At 38.9% G+C, this 24,772-nt stretch overlaps 1 protein-coding gene across 1 annotated transcript in view; it reads right to left on the reverse strand.

Annotated features, from left to right (window-relative positions):
• Window positions 1–24,772, reverse strand: part of CSMD1 (CUB and Sushi multiple domains 1) — a 1,745,896-nt gene that overhangs the window by 180,711 nt on the left and 1,540,413 nt on the right. Inside the window, exons 32-38 of the mRNA XM_024768064.1 lie at window positions 22,095–22,211; window positions 18,116–18,229; window positions 16,603–16,698; window positions 8,694–8,897; window positions 7,558–7,682; window positions 7,090–7,186; window positions 380–484 (exon numbers count right to left, since the gene is read on the reverse strand). Coding sequence (XP_024623832.1) covers window positions 380–484; window positions 7,090–7,186; window positions 7,558–7,682; window positions 8,694–8,897; window positions 16,603–16,698; window positions 18,116–18,229; window positions 22,095–22,211 — 858 coding nt within the window. The remainder of the gene's footprint in view (window positions 1–379; window positions 485–7,089; window positions 7,187–7,557; window positions 7,683–8,693; window positions 8,898–16,602; window positions 16,699–18,115; window positions 18,230–22,094; window positions 22,212–24,772) is intronic.

A 24,772-nucleotide genomic window follows, 5' to 3' on the forward strand; every position in this document is an offset into this window, starting at 1 on the left:
CACAACCAACCTGAAAGCATAGTCGATGTTTTATCTAATTATTCCAGATGCTAAATTCTTCATTTCCCTATTGTCTTTCATAATATAATTAGAATATATAATATAATAAAAATATAGTTCAATATAAGAATATATTATAATTATATTATAAATATATATTATAATATAAATTATAAATATTATAATTGTTATAAAATTATATAACATAATAATAACATAGTTCATAGAGATCGGTTTTGTAACACGCAAGTTCGTGGAACTTCCAAACATAGTTTTAGAATAAAATTTCACTGTGCAATAAGGGCAGGGATCTATTTTCCCTTTAAGAAAATTACTCAATATCCCAATGAAAGCCAGATGCAGAAACAGGTGACCTTACTTTTGTATTCCAGGTGGAAGCCAGCAGCTGCCACGCTGATATCCGACTGGAAATGCAGGTAGAGCTGATTGGATGTGCTGTTGAGCAGTGCTGGCACGGTGGTACCTGTGAGAAGTGATGCAGTTGAGCTTTAACATCAGTGATGCGTTCACTCTTCGCATTATAAAATCACTAAGAATATCATACTAAGTGATATATGTTAGAGAAAGACAAATGTTATAGGATATCACTTATATGTGAAATCTAAAATATAATACAAATGAATCTATTTACAAAACAGAAATAGACTCACAGGCATAGAAAACAAACTCATGGTTACCTAAGGGGAGAGGGAGGGAGGGAGGGAGGGAGGGATAAATTAAGAGTTTGGGATTAGTAGATGTACACCGCTGTATACAAAATAGATAAACACAAGGATTTACTGTAGAGCACAGGGAGTATATTCATTAACTTGTAATAACTTATAATTTTCAGATTATAATGAAAAATCATCTGAAAATATACACATATTTAACAGAATCACTTTGCTGCACACCTGAAACTAACACAATATATTGTAAGTCAACTATACTTCAGAAAAAGTCACTGAGGATATTTGTTTAGGTTTACAGATCCCTTTAACTTGTCTGATCACCACATATTTAACCCAAGTATTGGCTTTGATGGTTATACTTTTAGCCACTCTCTTCTTCCAGGTCCAGTAAGAAATTCCACATTTTCTCTGCCTTCCTCAGGCAGATGTGACATCTCTTTATCATATCAGTGAAAACACACAAATTTTTATGCTTCACCATTCATTTGACTCTTCACATTGTTTTCTTTTATCAACATAACCATTTGCTTTTTTTTTTCACTTGTCACGAAAAAAGAGGGGACAAAGTCTCAACACGCAAGTCATACGGAGGTTGGGGAAGCAGTTAGACTGTAGATCTGATGCAATATATTATCCAGAAGAGGTTGCTTTTGACTATATATTCTCTTCTCTATCCCTGTGTGACTCGTACTGAATAATCTTCTTTCTGAGATCTGCAAATGATTTCAATGAAACACACATGGAAAGGAAAATACAGGTTTATTTTACATAATGCCTCGTTTAATTAAAATGGTCTAACCTACATGATAGCAGCTGACAAATCAGGAGATTTAGTGATGCTGAGGACCAGGGTGACAAAAAAGCCAGGGTACCCAAGGTGCCGAGGAAAAGCGTGTGTTCATCAGCCAGAAGTGTAAAACATGTGGGCGGAATGTATTGTAATATGGGAAAACAATAGCTAGCTTAAATCCCTTTTTACCAAAAGGGTACATGCTTGATATTCTACTGTATTCAAATCATCCTCTGAATAAGTACACACTTCCTATATGTGAAGGAAATACCCATCACGTAAAACTCATCATGGTGCAGGCAAATTACTAGATGAAGGTGATGCTAATGTATAAAGAACGAAATATAACTTTAAATAACAAAACAAAGAAATAAACTGATAATTATCCAAGACAGATGAAGAATGTTGCAAGGATAATATCCTTTGTCACCCTTCACTCTCTGCTTAAATGATTCTAAGATCCTCCGACAGCTGTAATTAAACAATGACTCCAGGTAAGGACTCCAGCCATCCGTCCCATCACTTGGTTGTCAAAGACTCTTGGAAGATGATGTGAACACAACTCAACTCATAATCATCCCTGCAGAGCCTGGGTGACCTCCTGTGTCCCCACGTCCATCCACACTGTTAACACCCACTGAAGTCCTCCCATCAGAGGCCCCCTCCCTCTCCGTGACCTGTGCTGCCCTACAGGCAGCTGTCGGGCCCTAACGAGCCAGCCTCCTCCATCCTTCTTGGTTTCACTCACTCCATCCCTCCATCTTGACCACCATCATCCCAGCACAAGCCACCAGTGCTATTAACCAGGATGAGGGGATAGTACCACACTCCTAACTTGTTTCCTGAATCTACTGTTGCCTCAATCCAATTCATTCTCCACTCAGGAACCTGAAGGTTCTTTTTAAGATGGACACATGATTATGTCATGTTACAATTCTCCTGGATTCCTGGTCATCTTAGGATAAAATTTCAGCCTCCTTGATTTGACCTAAAGACCCTGCCTGATCGAACTACTACCTGCATTTCTAGCTGCTTCTCACTACTCTATTTCACAACTCATTTTCCTGTTCAAGGTGTTCCCATAATCATAGTCTGGGATGCTCTTTCCCTCTCCTCTATCCATTTTGCCTTTCTTATTCCTACTCATTCAAAAATCTCCACTCTTCTCAAACTAAGTGTTTGCTGAATGATAAACATTTAGAAAATGTCTTCAGGGCTTCCCTCGTGGCGCAGTGGTTGAGAGTCCGCCTGCCGATGCAGGGGACACGGGTTGGTTCGTGCCCTGATCCGGGAAGATCCCACGTGCCGCGGAGCGGCTGGGCCCGTGAGCCATGGCCGCTGAGCCTGCGCGTCCGGAGCCTGTGCTCCGCAACGGGAGAGGCCACAACAGGGAGAGGCCTGCTTACGGCAAAAAAAAAAAAGAAAATGTCTTCAGATTTAACCCCTTTGTTATCTGCCCTTGGTTTGATGCATGAAGATAGACAGATACATACATACATACATAGACTTTTTTTAATTGCACAGTCATGGAGGGGGAAACATAAGCCTATTCCTGCAGGTCAGCAGACACATATAAAGAGAGATTATTCTTGAAACTAATTAATAGCTAATGGAGTGCAGATAGGGGAATGTTGCAAAGTGGGGTGACCTCAAGACAAGAAGGAGACATGCACCCAAAACTCCAGTTTTAACCCATTTTTTTCCCAAATTGTATGACGTTTGCTGTCCTCTCACTCATGTATTATTTCTGTATATTTGGATAATGTCTGCAGAAAGAACAATGTTATCTAACCAGGTAAGTTTTAATTATAGCACCTGTACTACTTTCTGTCTGGTTTTACCTGTAACTTCAGGTAATCAGTGTATTTAATAGCCTCTAGCCCCCAGTCAAGTCATTTCCACACACAGGTACTCAACACACACTTTTGACTTTTTGTTTATCTTCCCTGTCTTACAGTGGAATCAGAAAAACTGCTTCCACTCCTGACTCTGACACAAATCAGTTCTGTCACTGAAAGCATTTGAATATGTTCTAATTCTGTAAAATAAAGATAACAGTACATCCCTTATATGTGAGTCATACATGTGCTGTGTGTGTGAAAGTGCTTTGTGGATTATCACGTCCCCTCTAAATGTTCTTATTAATTGCAGTAAGTAAATTCATGAACGACAATCCTGTTTGTACTTCTGTGATGATACATAGTCATTTGTTTTCCTACAAAAGATGCTGGATCTCAATGCCCCAGGTGGCATATGAGGCGTGCTGGGGGTGCTGGGAGGATGCTAGCCCCCTGCAGGGGGCTCCCGCTTAGGGCTCTGCTCAGAAAGGACTCTCAGAAGAAGCTTATTCCCACTGTTCAAAATGCAACTGAGAGGTTTTTTTTTTGTTTTTTTTTTTTTTTGCGGTACGCGGGCCTCTCACTGTTGCGGCCTCTCCCGTTGCGGAGCACAGGCTCTGGACGCGCAGGCTCAGCGGCCATGGCTCACGGGCCCAGCTGCTCCGCGGCATGTGGGATCTTCCCGGACCGGGGCACGAAGCCGTGTCCCCTGCATCGGCAGGCGGACTCTCAACCACTGCGCCACCAGGGAAGCCCAGCAACTGAGAGATTTTTAAAAAACTGTTGCCACAGGCAGAATACTTTTGATCGCATTGTCTCACTGTGACCTAGACAGAACCGCACACACAGAAAGCTGAGAAATTGCATTACAGCTCTGCAGACTCCACTCGCAGCACATGGATATTTACTTTCCCTCAATCCCAATTGTCAGCTACAAATTGGTATGAATTTTGCTCTGTCTTATCCACTTAAAACTTATAAGCTGTCTACTTCCCAAAATGATTTTAAATGGCTTACAATGTGAGTCCTACATACACATGGCTATCCAGACAGAAAAGGAAAATTAAAAAATTGAATTTATTCAAGAAGTCAGTCAATCATTTTTCCGGAAATATGTACCTCTAACAACTACCCATTCTTGTTTGTTTTCAGTCAACAACTAACTTTTAAAATGGGTTCAGATTCTCCTTTGTAAATATTTTGAAAGTATCATAGGAACAAAAAAGTGTAAAACATATTTTAAACATTTTAAAACATATTCAGATTTCATGGCTGATGTGTCATTTCTTCCATATAAAGTTAAAAAAAGACTCCTTTTAAAATATTTTAAATAATTTTTAGCTTAAAGTTGCAAATATAGTACAGAAAACACCCATATACCCACTATTTGGCCATATATTACATAATAATGATATCTATGTCTATGTTTCCACAATACATATGTGTGTAAAATTATTTTATTCTAAACCCTCTGTGAGCAAATTGTAGACATGACGACTCATTTCTTGTAAAAACTCATTGTGCATTTCTTCAAACAGAGCAGTTCTAAAAAAAACCCCAAAACAAAAAAAACTAACACAGATGCAACAGTACCATGTATTCTAGAGAAATCACCGGAATTTCGACAATCTGCCAATAATGGGTTTTCCAGCAAAAGTACTCCATCCATGATTACCTCCCTTCAGTTTTTTTTTTTGTCTGGAATAGTTTCTTAGTCTTTCTTTCCCTTTCATGAACTTGATACTTTTGAAAGACACAAGTCACTTTTTGTATGTAAAATATTTTTCAAAATCAATTTTTATTTTAGAAAATTATAATTCAAAAAAATTATTTTTACAAATTATACCATGATAAAACTTAATAAAAATTACTCATGTGAAATATTTTTCTTTAACATTTTATAAGTTAATCAAATGCATGCCTGAAAGGATTTGTTGTTGTTTACATAGGGGGTTCTCACAATTTTAGTATTATATCAATATTCATTTAAGCTGAGACTACACTCGAACATAAGTTTAGAAAATGGCATTACAAAAGATTGAGAGTGAGTAGTTTAAAAAAAACAAAACAAAACATGCAGGGCCGCTGTGCAGTAATAAATCAGATGTTTTCACTGCCGTAAGTCTCAGTGCAGCCAAACTTCAAAACCAGTCCTCCAAAAAAGGTGAAGGCATTTAATAAAATGATTTTTCTTTAGCAACATAACCTCCAAAGAGAATGTCTGATGTTCTCTGACTAGATTCAGATGGTGACGCATTTTTGGAAAGAATATCAAAATGTGATGCTGTATTCTTCAGAGGTCACCATATTTGCCAGCTCTCAGGGGTGTGAGGTAGCTGCCTTGGGACGCTTCCAGAGGCTAATTCAGGGCACTTCCTCTCAAACTCAGCTTTTAGTGACATCATGCTGGTTGTTTGAAATCAGCCCTGGTGGGGGTATTTACGCACCACAGCAACAGCAATTCTAAGCCAAATCAAACTTATTTGTTCATATGTTTATGAACAAATTTATTTATTGGTGACCTGGTTTATCAGGTCACCAATGCGTAGGTGTCCTGATACTGGAGATCTTAACATGACTGCCTGAGGAAGGTGGTGTCTGTCAGGCTTCTCAACTCTTGAGTTACTTCTTTCGTCCTTTGCAGTGAATGAGGGCTAGGTGGGGAGACGCACCGAGACTGTGGCTCTCTGCTCCTCACCAAAATCTCACACACTAGTTTTAGCATTCACTGATGTTCCAATGTGAATCATTTACTGTCCTAATGGTTGCCAAATGGTGATTCTCTAATTCCTTCTTCTTCTAGATTTATTAGTCTGGATTCTGCAAGGGAAGGCTTTCTCTTTCACTCATTCCGTTCACACATGTATCTATTTACATCAGTTTGGATCCAGACATTTCTATTTTATATGAAATGGTTCATCATGTGTGCTTTTCCCATCAGAACCTTGGAGTCAGCAACTCCCCAAGAAGCACTAGTTCCTTTAAGGGAGAATGGTATGGAAAGTGATATCTAGAAACCTAGAATTGGGTATGAGGTGGGTTCATGGCTACTGGGGTTATTGTTTTACACCTCTCAAAAGACGGAGGTAGGAAATATGTACACACACACATACACCCGCATCCACACTTGTATCTTCCTCTATGTCTACAGCTACACATATGAAGACCATGAGCTCACGCCAATGTCTCGAATTCAAATCCGTCACAACCAGCTCCATGCCAGCCTTCCTCATGTCCATTTTCCCACTCCCTTCTCAGTCACTGAGAAAGCCAGTTCACTTCATCCTCCATATGTTTACTCATGTTCTCAGTTCTCACGTGTGTCCCCAACCTTCCATCTGTGCCCCTACCCCCTTGCTCCACCACCTCCTTACGTGGTCCCCAATCGTGCCAAACATGTCCAACAAGCATATGAGAAAAGGAAAATCAGCCAATCTAAAGTTCATTCCCCCCACCCCCCTCACACAATTAACTTCAGTGAGACACCCTGTTGGGCCCACAGGGTAATAACCCACTCTTTCTTCCCAGCTCGGGGGTCTGACAAAAGTGACCCGCTGCCTTCACATCAGCCCTCCTGCTCGTGGACGACAAAGCTTTCTCCTTCACACCTGCGTTCCGATGCTCTTGTTCTAAGACTCCCAACACTAGAGAAACTGTTATGTATACAGAAGAGCCTCCTGGAGAAACGTCAACAGTGAGTGTTCTCTTGCAGTTTGTCAGTGTTTGACGATTCTGATTCACGGAAACAAGGGGATGGGTGCCATCTTACCTGAAAAACTTCCCAGTCTCGGTGCAGCCACATCACCGCCATCGTAAATCTCAAGAGAGTCCCAGTTCTGCTCTGTGGCAAAACTGATGACTTGAATCTACCAAACAATAATAGTAACTTAATATTTATTTTTTGCTTAATAAAATTAGACTAGTCCAATAGGGTTTTCATGAAATTAAAACTATACATGTAAGAGAAAAGCGAAACCAAAGAAAAGAGATCATGGAAGTGACATCCAAAAACTTCTACAAATAGCCCTTCTGATAGATTTTATTCTAAAAGTCTATCATTTTTATTTCAAATGTAGAAATATGATTACAAACACTTTGTAGAAATGGTAAGAAAAGAGAAACAGGTTATGGTTTATGTATTTAGAATAACCAATACAAAAAGGGGGGAAAAAAAGAAAGGAAAAACCCGTGGACAAAAGCTTTGTTTATTAGTAGACTCTGGGCTTTGAGAACTTACCTGAATTCCCGATCCCTCTGTAACTATGATCTTCCATATACAGTTTAAGTTGTTACCATATGGTTCAGGGTAGCCGGGGGATAAAATTGTACCTCTCCGCTGAGTGAAATTGCCACTGCAGGGGACTAAAGGACAAACCCATATTTAGTAAAAATAAAGCACAGTGAAGAACAATGTTAATGTTGTACTTAGTGTTCTTTCACTGTGTGATCAGCTATTAAGAGATATTTTACATGGACTATGGTACTTTAAATGGCATTTTTAGCCAAGGTCAAATTTAGTCTGTTGTCTCTCTCTCTTTTTTTTTTTTACCATCTTTACTGGAGTATAATTGCTTTACAACGGTGTGTTAGTTTCTGTTTTATAACAAAGTGCGTCAGCTATACATATACATATATCCCCATATCTCCTCCCTCTTGTGTCTCCCACCCATCTAGTGTGTTCTCTTTTAAATGATCAATACCATAGATTAGTATCCGCTATGCTGCTAAGTCTCGGGCACTGTCTAACGATGTCATCTCTGAAGTGAATTCTGTTTAGAGTAACTGATCTACTACAATTTAAGAAGTTCTGCAGAGTTTTCTATATGCAGACACGCAACTCAAAATGATATTAATGGGATTTATGAGCAAATCCAGAGAGAAGAGACGCTTAAAATGCACAGATGAATCCAAGTGCTAAATCATGATTGCACTGGAGGTTCTTACACAAAATGAAGCAAATAAACTACAACCAACAATGGCATTGTTATTCAGGCTGCGTTAACCTATTACTTTTCAGACTTTCATCAGCGCCAATTTATTAAAAGAGCATTACACAAGTAATATAACAAATCAACATTGTAGTGATTTTTCCCCCAAATGAAATTATGTTGTATACCCATGGCTTGAGATGACATACTTAATAAGTATCGAGAAGGAAAACATGTTTCATGCTTGTTAATCTGATGAGTTGTTCCATGAAACAATAATTTTTAGGGTTTGGCTGCTACTCAATTATTTCTGATAAATTGCCCTTTAAATAGGTCTGGAGCATGGATCAGTTCATGTGGACTGAAGAGCAGCTCTTCAGAGCTGCTGTGACCCCGAGATGGAGGACCACGTGCAAGTTATCCAACCTTAGGGACACACGCTTACCTACGCAGCTTGGGATTGTGTCATTCCACTGAGCGAGAGCGTTGGGCACGGACTGACAGCGGATGGCCATGGAGCCCTGGAGTAGGTATCCTGGGTTACACTCAAAGCGAACGATGGAGCCTGCTGAAAACTCCAAACCAATTCTCCTCCCATATCTGGGCTCGGGAACAGAGCTGCACTGGGTGTCACTGGTCCGAGGAACAGCTAGAGGCAAGACACACAACACAACCATCTGCATGTGCATCGTGAAGCCATGATATTTCCTTGAAAATAGAATTTAAGATAAGTCTAGAAAGAATTTATGTTAATGTGGAAATTAATAATGTCTTTCACAGTCTCTGTAGGGGACGATTTAGGGAGCACTTCCACATCTACACGCATCTTCATGTCAACCCTGAGGACCACCTCGTATTCCCATTTCCGGAGAGGAAAACATGGCATATGGAGAATTAGTGCTTTATGAGGACTGAACGATATTCATGCATTTACAATTAATTAAGCACCCAGATCATTGCGCCAGGGATAATGAGATGACTAAGAACCTGTACTTATCCTCGAGGACCTCAGACTCTAGTAAGAAAAGCTGTTACGTAAAGGATTATTTATAAATGGCCATGGTGATTTAATAGCAAAATTAAAAATAGAACTACCATATGATCCAGCAATCCCACTTCTGGGTATTTATCTGAAGGAAACGAAATCACTATCCTGGAGAGATATCTGCACCACCATGTACATAACAGCATTACTTGCAATAGCCTAGCTATGGAAACAACCTCCATGTCCACCAATGGATAAATAATATAGTCCATACCTACAATGGAATATTATTCGGCCATTTAGAAAGGAAGGAAATCCTACCATTTGCAACAACATGGATGGACCCGAATTCCACACGCTAAGTGGAATAAGCCTGTCACAGAAGAACAAATGCCGCGTGGTCTCACGCATAGGAAGCAATTAATAGAGACAAACTTACAGAAGCAGAGAGCAGCCAGTGGCTGCCAGGAGCTAGGGGAGCGGCAAGTGCGGAGCTGCTGTTAAACAGGTATAAAGTGTGTCATGTAAGACGCCCAAGTCCTAAAGATCTCCCATACAAAGCTGTGCCTATAGTTAAAGGTGTTGGGTTGTGCAGTGCTAATTTTAAACGTGTAATCCGTTCATTCTAAACAATGATTTAAAGGACTTAACCTGAGAGGGTAAATCTCATGTTACCATAATAAAAACAAACCCCACATACCATAAGAAAACATACAGTTAAACAATTCATTCTGTACAGAAAGACTTGGGAGGGAACAGAGGGGAATGGGAGTTTGCGCCACGGTCTGAGAGCAGAGCTGGTAATAAGACCCAGCCGATGGCCTCATTCCCAGGGGTCTTCCCATTGGACCAGCGATTCTCCGAGGTGGGAGGTGGGGATGGGAGAGCAGTTTGGGGCTGGAGGGAGTGCTGACACTTCCCCAACGTATCTAATATTATAACTGTCGGTTTGGAAATGAAAAAAAGAGTCTATACAGCAAAGAACAAAGTTTAATAATATATTCCAGCTGGTGGGGACATCATTTGGCCTGAAGGCTGGGAGAAAGACAACGAGCAGCTCTGACACCGACACCTGGTTGCTGCCCGGCCTGAGAGCTGGCTGTCCTCCTGTTGACCACACACAGTCTCCGAGGTCACTGCCTGTTCGTGATCACAAGCAATACTGGGGACACTATGCAAGCCACAGAAAAGAACAGAAATTCCCCTCTCCAGACTAACATGAATCATGACCTTTACTAATCACAGTTGCAGCCCTGCTCCGTTCCTTCTACACCCGACGTAAAAACAAAGATGCCCATCGGCACAGCGAACCCCTGACAGCGGTGAATCCCAAGCAAAATCATGCTGCCTGCGGTCCCGCCCCGGGTCCCCCAGCACAAGCCTGCATCCTGTAACTACCCCCCACCCCGTACTTTCTTCTTGTCCCCAGGTTCTCCACGGAGTGTGGATCTTATGGTCTTTGATGCTGGGCCTGGCGGCTGAGCCTCATTCCGGTGAGATGTGTACTCAGGCTGTAGATCAGAATTCACTGATAGGCAGCGAATTATCGCTATGAGATTTTTCTATTTATAAAAAGAGGCACGAGATAAAGTTTGAAAAATACTTCAGTGGCAAAGGGGTCTGCCACCCCAAACAGACTCTTTGAGAAACAGAGCCACAAGGTATGCACTTGGGAGTCTGCATTTTTGGCTTCTGTCCCTGAGTTAAAAGTCAGTTTGTGTTTATTGTCTCCAAGACCCCGTTCCTCTCCATCCTCGTGTGCCTTCATTCGAAAGGGGCCATTTTATTTAAAAATAATCCTTCTGTCTTTAAAATCCTTTCCCCAATACACTGGCATCTTGTTTTGAATTGAACCTGAACAATAACAGACACCATTTGGGTAAATTGCTGGTCAGGAAGCAATTCTATGAGAATGGAAGTCAGAAGACTGTTTTGATGAAACTACGTTTCAATTCAGTGTTGAAATATTTTTGATCAGAAGGCAAAAGCTAATAAAATTGTGTATACTGTCTAATAGCTATAGTCAATAAAATTAATGATACTTCAGAATGTTCTTTTCTATAACTGAAAACAATGCAGAATATAAAATATTCTACTGTAATAAAATATGGCTTAAAACTTATATTTGCCATATTTTTATGTCTGGGTTTTTTGTTACAGTTGAACAGCAGCATGAAAGTGATAAATAAATAAATAAACAAATACATAAAATGAAATTCCACTATCAATTCTTGAGAATTTTTTACAAATATGGAGAAATATCTCCAATCTTAACTGTTCAATTTGTCCTGAACTACTTGGGAAGCACCCTGTATTCGTGGCCAAGCTTCCACACTTGTCTAAGTGGCCTCAAACATAGCATTTTTCCAGGGTATCACAAATGAGGAGAAACACACCACCGAGGGTCATCTGTACACATGTCACTATTAAACCTTTCTTCATGAACTTCAGAGTTGTCTATTTTCAAGGAAAATAACAATAAGTGAATAATACCCGCATTTGAATGAAATGATGGAGGACAATTTTTAGAGGAAGAAGTTTGCAAAGCTAAGAAACCAATTTTCAGTATCTGAGAAAGTGAGACAGAGGAAACCTAGGAAATAGAGGCATCAAAACTGCATGTAATATCTGGGGGGAAATTCCAGCAGTTAATCCATGCTGATGAACTTGTCCCTTTCAGCCCGCCCTCTGGGGCTTGCCCTCACCTGGAGGTTTCGGGCCACATCAGAGAGAAATTCTATTCTGGTAGCCATTATTCTCCATCTTTCAGTAAATGCTCTGCACTACTGTGAAGCAGGACTGAAATCAGCCCAGTGCCAGGTGGGCAGGGAACGGGGTCAGCCTGGAACAGACGGTGATGAACACAGTGATTGGCTTCTCAGGCCGAGGACTGTGTTGGTTCAGAGACTGGGTGGTATTCTCTGGGACTTTCATGACACTGAAAACGGGCGATATTGTGAATATGGGGAAAAGGGGAACATAATGTGATGGAATCTTACATCACCACAAATGCTCTAAGCTACAGATGCGTGCATGCAGTTCGTTTACTGCACCTCTTTTAGAGTAGGTGGAGTGAAAGAACAACAACGATAATAAAATAAACCTGAATGCAGACAAGAGTAACTGTCCAAGTGAAGCAGTCTTTCCTATTTCATTTAGTGACACAGGGACATATTCTATTTCTGAAAATCACCCTGTCCTCGTAGTTTAAAAATCTGATTTGACAAGCCATTACCAGTCGGTGAACTCAAAGCATACATCACTGAATTATGCACAAAACTTTATGCTCAATCTCCTTTGTAAAAAGTATGCATTTTATAAGCTCTTGAAACAAAATGTGAGTTTCTTAGAAGTGGAAAACCAACTAAGCTGTATAATTTACGCCATCTGAGGAAACATGAGGCCTGGGGGAAAATCAACGAAAACGTGTATTTGCATGCCTAGGAAGGACCTCACGCAAAGAAAACCTTACTGTAAATTCCTCCTACCCAAACTTAGAAAAAGCATTTCCATCTCTCTAGCTCTGTTTCTGGTATCTGTTTATTTTAGGAAAACCCTGGCAGAGGACAGTCCTGAGAGCTGCTGAGTCTGGGAGACCGGCAGCTGGAAGGCTAAAGGCAGGATGCTGTGTGGTGAGGCTGGGAGATGAGAAATGTGACCTGGAAAGACAAAGACGTGGCCAACTGGCATCTGTAAGTTGTGCACAGTGGGGAGGTTTGATATAAAAGCACAGCTCCATTTTCCCCTTGAAATATTCAGTAAGTCCTGCATGGCTTACTAATTTTGGTGTGAGTGAGTTATTTTGAGGGAACTAAAAGGCGGGTTGAATTCTACACTGAAACACACAAGAAAAATAGACGATCTGTGGAAACAGCAGGCATAAATGTAAGACAATTACAAATAGTATATTGATGAGACATTGTCAACCACCAAGTTTAACACAGACACATTCGGTCGTGTGCACAGAGCAGAGAGGATGAGGATGTGCCTCAGAGTAAGCAGGAAAGGAGAAAAGAGTACTTGCTCTGCCTTTGTTGGTCTCTGTGGCCACATAGCTCGCTTCTTGTGTCGATTCCAGTGTTAACAAGGTTGATTCTAGTATTAAAAGGTGTGTATTTTGGGCCAGAAAAAGTTGCTAAGTGCAACATAACTACTTCACAGAATAGAATCAAAGGGACTTTAATGAGAGTGGGTTTCGTGTACCAAGAGGATGCTGGGCTTTTCTCCAGCCCCGGCAAGGTGTCACGGCGGTGGTCCTTGACGGCCACTAGTTGGTAGGCCAGACTGCAATGACCACAATAGCCACGAGCAGCAATAAAATCACTGTTATCATCCCACTGAGAACCCAAACTCACATTCTCGACTTTATTCACCATCCTAGAGACAGCTCCTCTGGACCGTGGTGGAAAGGGGACCCCCACCGGGGGTGTGGAGAGACGGTGCTGAACGTGTTAAGAAATAGTAGGTGAGTCTCCAACACGGCGGGCTTCTGAGGACTATTTGATTTTTATGTTTGCATTGACCTAGAAGACCTTGACATTAGGGGTAGTATATTTTCTATGGAGTGACAAAGAGCATTAAAACCTGTAGAACCACATTTACTGATGGCAGGTTCTGCCAGTCTCTTGGTCCCAGAGCTTAGGAAGAGGAGGGGCAGCTATGGGAATCCCCACCATGGACATTCAGGGAGTTCCAGGGTGCTAGCAAGTGGGGATGGACGGGGGGTTTCTCCTGGATGCGTAAAAGGAAATCTAAAACATTCTGAACACGTTCATGTTTAAAGGCACTCCTCTTAAGTATTCAAGGGAGATGTTACAGTGTCCAGAAGTGACTGTTAGAATGATTACAGGGACTCTCGCTCCAGGAGGACGCACTGTGGTGTGAAGGGTCACCCCATTAGCCTTCTTGGGTGCCCATGTATCCTCATGCACCCTCTTACCTCCCTCACTTTTCAATGTACCCTTCTACTCCAAAGCAGCATGGAAAGCAAACAAGCAAATACAACCCAGCAGAGACATAAAAGTTACAATACTTGGTAAAAAAAAAAAAGCCTCTGTACTTCCATTTCTTCACCAGATCAGAGGGGCAGCAACATCCTCACCACCACCTTCTCCGTGTGGTTCACCAGGGCGACACGGAGGGTCAGGAGCTGCCTGGGTCGCGTACTACGGCTTTTTGTACCTGACACCTGCACTCATTCTCCACCGAAGTCTGAACAGCTCTTTACAACAGAACTGTCTGTGAACAAGGGTTACACAGCCCATAGCCATGCAAGTCAGAAGGTCCCTGCACAATTTTAAGCTTTAATAACTTATGGAGGAATGGAGTCGTACGTGGTATGTGAAAGCACTATTCAGAATGTTTTTACACAATAGAGTTCAAATAATTTCTAGGCTTCCACTAAACTACTATCTTTCAGAAGGCCATGTTCAATTTAACTTCTGAGATGTTCTGAAAACTTTCCCAGGTGCTCCTGAGTGATTTATAAATTGCATTCATGATTCTAGTTCTTTAGATCTGAAGGATTTGGCTTTGATAAAAAGACATCCATTTTTGCATAAACTTACTGTAGGAACAAAGCAAGATAAGGAGATATATTGGAACTTTAGAAGAAATACTGAGTATGTTAGAGACATATTCTTAAGTTAGGAGAAATACTGAGTATGTTAGAGACATATTCTTAAGTGCAAGGAAAATACATTCCTTCTATAAATGATTTCCTCTTTTCACTTTTATGTATGTTATACATTTTAATGATAATATGTTGCTTTAAAACAAGAAATATAATTTTAAAAACCATGACTTCTGAATATAACATGTGCAAATAGGACAGACATAGGGTCATGTGCTTCAGATATTTTATTTGATAATCTGATCAATTTTCTAATCTTCATCAAAAATTAAAGGAAGTCCCTGATTGAGGCAGACAATGCCAGGAACTTGAATTTTTCCAGGACAAAAAATGTACTTAAACCAATCGGTCCAGTTTCCTTAGAGGTCACGCCAACTTACTTTGGTTTGTGAATCTGCTTCTGCAAAGTAACACAGAATTTATTTAAAGAAAATTAGAAGTGGGTGAGTGGTGAGTCACCTAAACTGGACCCTCTCCTATAAAGTTCATTTAAAAAAATACTGGTTTAATTATTTATATTTTAACAAAGGTTTAATTAGAACAATGTAACCCATTTTAATGTAATAGCATCATCACCCAAGCAATAGCTCCTTAAACTAGATTAGAGATATTTTTCCTCCTACCTGCCCATCAAACATCATTCTCACTCTTTCCGTAACTTTTAAATCATCTTATTGCCGAACACTGAAGGGTTTTTATCGTGAAATATTTTGAGGCCATACATTTCACAGTGTGCGATTATCAAAAATCATTTATGAATGATATGACAGATTGTTACTCTCTATAATTTTATGAAAAACATGATGTTGTCAAGCATGTTTTCTGGAGGAGTCCTTATTAAAGGAAAGAAGCCATTGCCAGGAAGTGATTCTCCTCCACTTCTGAAGAAAATGTTCAAGAGTGGCCTGTAATCTATCCAGCCTCCAGCAAAACTGAGACCTAGAAAAGCTAAGTATTCTTAGTTTATCACTGAAGATGACAACCTCTTTCCCATCTCAGCTGTACAGTCATCGCAGGTCAGATCCAGAGTCAGGCTCTGTGCCTCTGAAAGTGGACGGACAGTCCATAGGGTGTATTTTCAAATTCATGTAATGGATATGCAAACTGAAGGTGAACTAGAAACAGGAAAAAAAACTGCATTGTTCAGAAACTTTGTGCAATCCCAAGCATTTTGAATAAGCTCCAAATTCAAAAATAATTATAAAGGGGTAAAAGTGCCTAAAGTTAATAGAATACAAGCAAAATAAAATAGGTATTTCAAGGGATAGAAACATGGATGGTATTCTGGGTTTAGTTTGGTTTTGTTACCTTTCCTTGACAATTAGTTCTCACAGTAAGATGTGAAATTGTACCATGCGTTTTAAATGTATTTCATTAAGACAGTTACTAAAATCTATTACGAAATATTTTACTTAATTTTAACTAGGTTAGGTGAAATATTATAACACATTTGAAATCATTTTGCAAATTGTGTTGCGCTATACTAAGGTAATCTAATCAATATTTGTTTCGTCATCATGCCAGATAATCGAAGCGTTATTGCATCTTTGTCTTAGAAGTATCACATTTAACTGTCAAAAGAAAAAACTTTAATATTTTTATTAAATAATTTCATTCTAAATACACGGATACCCTCAAATTCTTAAATATTAAGAAAAAGTGCAACTCAGATGTTTTGGTGCTGAAAGCAGTGGTACGAGCAGTGTGTGGAGCCGGGCGGAGGTGGCAGAGACTCACCTTGATAGACGAAGTGGAAACCCCGTGCAGGCGCCCCACTCTTCGCGCTGAATCGGAGCAGAATCTGATTGGATGTGGCCAAAGGCAACGTTTCACCTGGAGGGAAAAACAGAGAGAGATAACATGCAGGATCCATTCACTGCACGGCCTGTGGTGGACAATGTTTGGGAAAGTAATCATTAACTTGGAATTGCACTTTTACTTTTTGAACTTCCATAAAACTTTGCTTTGGCGTGTAGAACCCAAACACATTGTTTCTACAAAGATTTAAAAACTCTGTTCTTGCCTTGACATTCCATTAAAATGTTGTTTTCATCGTGATCTCCTTTATGCTTCTTTTGAAGAAAGCACTGATATAGGCCAATTAGCTGATAATGTGGGAAATAGAAGCAGGTGAATCATTGACTCAGAATCAACTTTGACAGTTACTTGCTAGGATTTTACTCAGAATTAAGAAAATGTCTCAGAATCCAAAGCTGATTTTAAAAAAAATAAAGAACTCAGAAAAAAAAAAACAACACAAACCTGTGAAATGTGTTTTTCAGCTCTTAATGTGCACTAATGGTCTCAAGTACTCTGAGGGGCGTGTGAATCGCTTAAGCTTTTCAGAGGTGAATTTGTCAGGATGTATCAGTATTTTAAATGTGTAGCTTCTGATGCATTTCTGGACATTACATCATTGGACATTGGTCTTAACAGGACACAGGTCTTAAGACCTGTGGTTAGTAACACTGAGAAACTGGAAATAACCAAATCTTAGCCTTGGTTGATCACAGGCTGTGACGCAGGAGTATGGCTTGATGTTGTGTTGGTAAATGATGACAATGTAGCAGTGGTACGAAAGAGGGCCATGACATCCATGAGGGGTTGGGGTAAATAAACTCCTTCATTAACCCATCTGAATACTATTCAGCAAATGGTGTTTGGTGTATATTCATATTTGTTGATAGGAAAGACCTCTACATGTGATTTTAAATGAATGTATGGGATAAAAATTAAATTGTGAAAAATATCCCACGTTTTATGAAGTTCCACGTATGTTTACATGCATATATAGGGGCACACGTGAATGCATGTATGTGTATACACATCTGCACCTTTATAGACGTGTGACTGTGGTGCATCTCCACATGTATGCATTTAAAAGTTTGGAATGAGTCAGACCAAAATGTCAATAGTGTTTCTCTTCAGGAAGATTACGACACTTAGAATAGAAAGCAAAGTAACAAGATAGTTTATTACCCCTTTTTTCTGATATTTTTATTTTTCACTGAGATGGATATTATATTTTCCACAATCTTAGTAAGCAAAATGATAAAGACAGGTGATTTTATATGTGGGATAAAAGTACATTTGAAATTTTACATTGAAAATAAGATTTTACTGAACAAGCAAGCAAGTTCAAAGGTGATTAAATTTCTCCTTCACAAATGAAAATAAAAACAGACGAGTTTAAAATTAATTACCCTGGCTGTGTAACTAGAATTAAAGACAAAATTCATTGAAAGTTTACCTGAATGAGACCCAGAGAGTGAACTGAGAAGTCTGGCCTGAGGGTGCGTTCCATCGAACAGTTCTGTCAAGTCATTCAGTGCTGTCTGGAAATAGGCAAACTGCCCAAATACCACTGAAAATAGAGGGGGTGGGTCGGCACAAAATGCTTTTTTAAAATGAAAGAAATGAAAATGGTGATCATATTGTTTACTGGTACCTCCCAAATATCATGGTCCTAAGAATCCTGTAAAAAAAATGAGCTTATTTTCTCTGCTTTCTAAAAGTTTTCTGTTGCTTAAACAATTTTATTTTGCTTCTTGATCTTTTGGTACTTAATAAAAGGAATAAAATTACTGTTCCATGTACAGTTTGAACATTAAATGAAGACTGTTTTTCTCTTATAATACTATGTTAGGATAGTAGAAGAATAACCATAAGGTGGTCCTATTTCTTTAAGAGTAATTAATGACATTTTATTCAGTGAACAGTAGGTATGGAATCAAGATACCTGTTGGTTTTTAAAGCATGCGATTAGCTGGGGAATTTAAAATTCTTCACCTATGATTATGACAGTGCCAAATTCATACGAACTCACTACAATTTATACACGATTCAGCAACATATTATAGCAATGTCTGACTTGTTTTACTCTACAATTTATATATCTTACAGGTTACGTAAATTTCAAGAACACACTTCCTCCAAGTAAAACATTGCAAGTATTTTACTACTTCAAATTTAATCATTTTTATATTCAAATGGATAACATACAGGGCCTTTACAGTATTTAGAAAAACTTGTGATTTAGTCTCCATTTACAAGCAACGATCAACAATTATCTATGTGAAAGGTTTAAACTAAAATCATTCTAAATCATTCTGAACAAGAAATGGAGGTGTGTGTATCAGTTATACATGAAAGAATTAATCTATGTGTTGGCAAAATGGAGGAAAATCTAACTATAGCAGCTGGTGTGTATTTATATTATATTTTATTACATTATATCATATCATATATTATATGTGGCATATATTCTCTTACATATATGTATTACATACAGTGCACATATACATGCATGTATAATATATCACACATATATGTAAGAGAATATATGCATATGTATATATAGTACTTTAAGATTTTATAATCTCCTAGAGAAGCACAATTAAAGGAAGCATGTGAGCAAGGTGAATTTCCCAGTGGCTGAAGTGCTCTGAACGCAGGCGCTAGAAAGAGGGACAGAACTTTCTTCTGGATCCCATGAGGGAGGCTCCTGCGTGCACAGCCCTCCCTTCACTGTCCCCCCACCTCAACATTCAGTCTTCATCTTGCTTGAGTCTCGTTTGTAGGAGAAAAGTGAAACTCACACACGTAATTCCTACATTCTTTTCAAGAAATGCTTAGAAAGCATAAGCTTTATAGTGGACACTAAGAATGAAGGGCCGATCAAGATAGAAACTTTGTCCCAGGAACATCACATGCTAAGCTGCGGTAGTTGCCACAACAAATACAGAGGCAGAGTGTGGGTGTCGGGAAGGAAGAAGGGCCTGAACAGCAGACGGCTGCCAAGGGCCACAGCTGGTCAAGGAAGGCTGTTGCTGCAGCTGGAAGACAGGGGATGAGAAAGTGCAGGCGAAGGGCGTGGGCGGTGTAGGGAGGGAGGGGTGGTTTCCAGCTGTGGAGACAATGGTGTTTCCTGGGGGAGAGAGCATTCCAGCTTCAGCCTTAATGAATGGGAAAGGAAACCCTTTTTGCGTAAGAATGGGACACAAGGGGTTACTTCAGCAAGCGAACAAAAGGAGCAGTATTTGGCAGGTGAACGTCTGCTTTGCTAACACTCAGTGGATAAAGGGGGCAGGGGAGCAAGGCCGCACGGCCTGAGACTTCAGAGCCCCGAAGGCCAGGAAACGCGTGGATTTTGCTCTGGGGGCAAGAGGAGTGAGTGAAAACGTTTATCGAGGTGTTTTCATGATCAGAGTTTTGTTTTAGAAAGGATACTCTGGTGACGCTTTTGGATGAAAATAGGGAGGAAATCAGGATAACTGATGACCTGTCTTCCATGACACTTCCTATTGGGAACTTGTGTAAGAAGCCCCTTCCCACAATAGGGACAGTCACCCCATCCCATAATATTTGCTGGGCATCTCAGGCACCCAAACAGTATTTTACTCATCTTAGCACTTATCACAATCATTGAATTAATTGTTAACTGGTCGATTCACTTCTCAGAAAAGAGTAAGGAAGAGGGGAAAAAAATAATAGATAAGGTAGTATAGGTTTTTACTAAGGATCCTTTATAACTATTTTATTCCAGACTAAAGTTTTCTGCCCAGATAGAATATGATAAATTTATGCCATTAAACCTTTCATATTGGGAACTTATTATCAATATTTAGGAGTATAACTTTTTTCTGCTGAAAAGTCGTAATTGTGTTTTGACAACTCAACAAAATTTTATAATGAACCAAAATCATAAACTCTGGCTGCTACATTCTATTGTGATAATTATATTTTGTCAAGTATCCATGAATAAAAATAAAAGGAATATTCATGGGAAAGTAACTGGAGGAATGTTGTTGGGAATTTAGGTGAAAGAATGTACTAACTGAGGCTAAATAAGGGACTTTAGAGGCACTGGTCCAGCATAAAGAGTGAAAGCCTAGGACCTGTTCTAAGTTTTACTGTCCATTTTTTTTATAACAAAATAAACATTTTGAAGCTCAGTCTTTCCGTTTTTAAATGAGATTGATATTTTCCATTTGCTCATAAGGTGGACCCACTCTCTGCCTTTTGGGAAGCTGGTCCCTCTGCCTCTGCCTTGGTCTCCGTGTTCACATCCATCACTCTCCAAGTCCCAGGCACATGCTCTTCTTATCATGGAGAGATGATACAAGGAAAGCCTTGCCTGAAAACTCAACCATCCTCGAGAACTGGTGGAAAGCAGAAGCTAAACGATTTGGCTTAAGAGACTAAGCAAGTTGCGTCACACAGATCATGAAGAGCCCGTGATCTAAAATACCAAATGCTGGAATAAGTGCTTGGGGGGAGCTTTTCATTTGATTTTAAGAAGCCTGTGATTAATATAACAGAAGTTCGTAGGAATCATTTGTCTCCCATATGCAAGTTTCTTAAGCAGAAATTAACTTTCTTGTCATATAATTGTATTTTTTAAATGTTTTCCCTCAAACAGAATCTAACCTTAGAATTTTTATGTTTTATTTCTGTGAGTGGATGGCTGCTATTTTGAGTATATAGAAAAAAACCTTGACTATGTTGGGTTCTAAATTTTACTGTTGGGAAAAAGGAACTATTCCATAAAATTATAAAAGCTACTATCTGGTTGACTCCAGGAAAGAATCTAACACAAAAATGTTTTCCTGGTCAAGAGTGAGAGGGAAGATGTGGGGATCCGGTGTTGAGCAAACCACCAGGAAACCACCAGAGAAGGATCTTCTAGAAATGAAGCCATCCCAGAAAACTGGCTCAGGTTGGAAGCAAAGTTTAGGAGGGAAACCAGGATGCCAAGTTTGGAGGGGTCAGATAGGACTCTGCCTGCTTTTACATCTCCTGTCACTCAAAGGTATGTTCACTGATCCAGTGATTTCCAGCATAATCAATAACCACATATATGTGCCAATACCCCACAGGCTGATCAGTGTTCCCCTGGTTCACATGTGAGGCTGCAATCCTCCTCTACACACTAAACTACCAAAGGAGAAATGCTTTTTTCTAACAAAAATAAGAACAAAGTCACATTTATTCTCTCTGATTATTCTGGATCAGAATCCGAGAAGGAAATTGAAGAATTTTATATCACACTGATAAAAGAATTGTAGTGGATCTTGTATAAGACATGTTTGGAAAACCTGTTACTTTAAGTCATCTTCTTTTATATTATTTTATTATACCAAGAGCTGGGATATTTGTTTATAAAATTATGGAAATATTAACACCGAAAGAGATATGACGGTGAATTAAAAATAAGAAGAAAATCTTACCAAATTCCTTTGGTACCGTTATGGAATAGAGGCAGATCTGACCAGCTGTATAATTGTGAGGGTAGTTGGGTGACAAGACCACCCCTTCTGATCCAGTGTACTGGCCTCCACAGGGGGCTGAAACAGACCAACGGAGAATTACATGCTATGCGTAACCACATGGCAAGTGACAAGTGACCTAAAAATGAAAGCACTGAACAAATGGGCATGATTATTCAAAAACTTAACAAAATATCACAGTTAAAATCTGAACTTACATTGCTATCAAAAGTAAAATAAAAAGAAAAACAAAGACTGACCAGGTGAGAATAAAAGTAATTCAACTTAAGAGGGAGACCTAATATTATTTTTAAGGACGTTCTCAGACATGCTAAAACAATAAAGAAAACAGTTGTCATGATAATAAAAACAGGTCTGATAAAGAAAAATTCTTATCAATACGTCAAAAGCCTACCAGAACTTTCTGGTTGATATCAACCATCATATTAACTTAAGAGATACAAAGATTATTTCAGTTTTCTATTGTCTTTATATTACTGTGGGACTAAAAAAAAGTAATGTTTACTTTTAGTTCTTTTTGTGTTTTCATCGTAGATTCAGCTCAAGAGTGACATGTATAGTTACTAGTGGGTGTGGGGTCTCTTCCTATAAGTTCAGTTGAAAGCTGAAGGAACCCAAAACTACAAAGTCAGGGCAGGTACATTGATGAGGTGTTATATGAACAGTTCAGAGAGAGAGGGAGTGTGTGTGTGTGTGTTTATTTTCCCTCTGATCATCTTGTTACTCTCAGCATTGCTCTTGCTGAGAAAATAGAAAAATACTGTAGTTGGATATTCAAAATACTATTGTTAAACATCTTAAAATAGACTTTCAACTAAATCCCAGTTTCGGGATTAAACTGCGAATACTTCAATTCCTCATATTTTTACTTAAAAAGAGGTCCACGTCTGCTCATCTGCTCAGGATGCGATTTATCCACTGAAGCAACGCCAACTGCACCTCACCTGTGCCCTTTGTGGCCTGACTGCATGCCTTCTTATCCTAGATACACCTTCTCTGATCTGAATTCAGAATTATTTTTCAGTATTTGAGAAAGTTTATATTTCTGTAGCTTACTTCTTCTTAATGTGACAGTTTTCAAGCATTAAAAAGGATAGAAATGGGGGATAACGTGTCAAATCTTTTGAATGTTAAGTAGCACATTGTTAAGTCCTAATTGATGGATGGAACTTTCTCCAGGATTAATAAAGCTGCTCAGAATGCTGATGCTAGTGTCAAAGCACCTCACTGATGATTTGGCAGGAGACTTCCCAGGTCCAGCTTTACGCAGCTGGAAAACTGAAGTCATACTCTAAAAGTCAAAGGAAGACAGCTTAAAAACCTGACAGTTATAATCTATTTATGATCAACTAGTAGAGATTTCCCTTAACTAAGCTAAGAGCAGCCTTCATGCTGATGCCTTAACTCATAATAATTTTATCAACCTAAAACACTTACCATGGCTTTTTTTACAATCTTAAATAGAAAAAAACTTTTTTCACTTTTAGATAGAGGAAATTTCTGTAAGTTAAATTTCAAAGCTCAAGGTTTTCAGTGAAATGCCGGGAGCCTCACTCCACCAGTTTAGATATATAACTTAATTTTAAGAAAATTAGCCATATAAATTCAACCAGGTTATTTCAGAACTATAATTTTTCTTAAACACTCAAAAGTTCAAATTTTTAAAAATAGGTACAAATGAAGAATGGAAATCTATTTTCTTTTAGACATATAAAATTTAAGCACATCATTTTGCAAATATCCCTTTTCTATTAAAAAGTTTATCTATTTCAAAGTTTAAACAACAAGCATAAATGAAAAGTGGAAATAAATCTTCACTGAGCTAATATTTTGATGCCCAAATGATCAAACAGAAATCTTATCAAACAGAAATCTTATATCTTCTGATATATTTGTTCAAGTATAACTACAAAAATTTATTTTGTTAATGGGTAGGATGACAGATCATTACTTTATGATAATAGAAAACACTAAAAAATAAAAAGGATAAAATGAAAGAAAACAAACATGGCATTTTAGGTCCTCTGCTACCTTGATAAATTGCACTATGCTTATACATTTTCCCCCAGATTTAAAGATAAGCACGCAAACTGCATAACATACTACAAACACAACCAAACATTTGTGAAATTGAGAAAAATATGTAGAGAATTTTCATTTAATTCTTAACAATTACTCTGTCCATGTTACTGTGTTAACCTGAGAAACAGGCATGGTCTTTCTCATGTTAGAAATTCTTTTATATTAATGTGATAAGAGAAGGAAAACAAGTATGCTGTTACTCTTTGGTAATTAATGTATTAAACAGATCATTTCCTAAATGAAAAAAGATCTGCAACAGTATTCATTGCAGATGGTAACAAGAAACTGACTCATCCATTTGGTTAATTGGAGTATATGTCTCATATATAAAGGCAACAAAATACAATCAAATTTGAATGTAAACCAAAAACAACATAAGTAAATAAAAGCCATTCTGACCCATGAAAGAGACTCCAGGCTGTTTCCATTTCTGTTCTAATTCAACAGGAAACCTCAATGAACAAAAAAATGTAGGCAATAGAAAGAAAAATTATGTCATGAATTTAAAACACACTAGCCCAAAATACATCCCTTAA

The sequence above is a fragment of the Neophocaena asiaeorientalis genome, unplaced genomic scaffold (assembly GCF_003031525.2).
Source record: "Neophocaena asiaeorientalis asiaeorientalis breed wild unplaced genomic scaffold, Neophocaena_asiaeorientalis_V1.1 scaffold16, whole genome shotgun sequence".
Taxonomy (NCBI): Eukaryota; Metazoa; Chordata; class Mammalia; order Artiodactyla; family Phocoenidae; genus Neophocaena; species Neophocaena asiaeorientalis.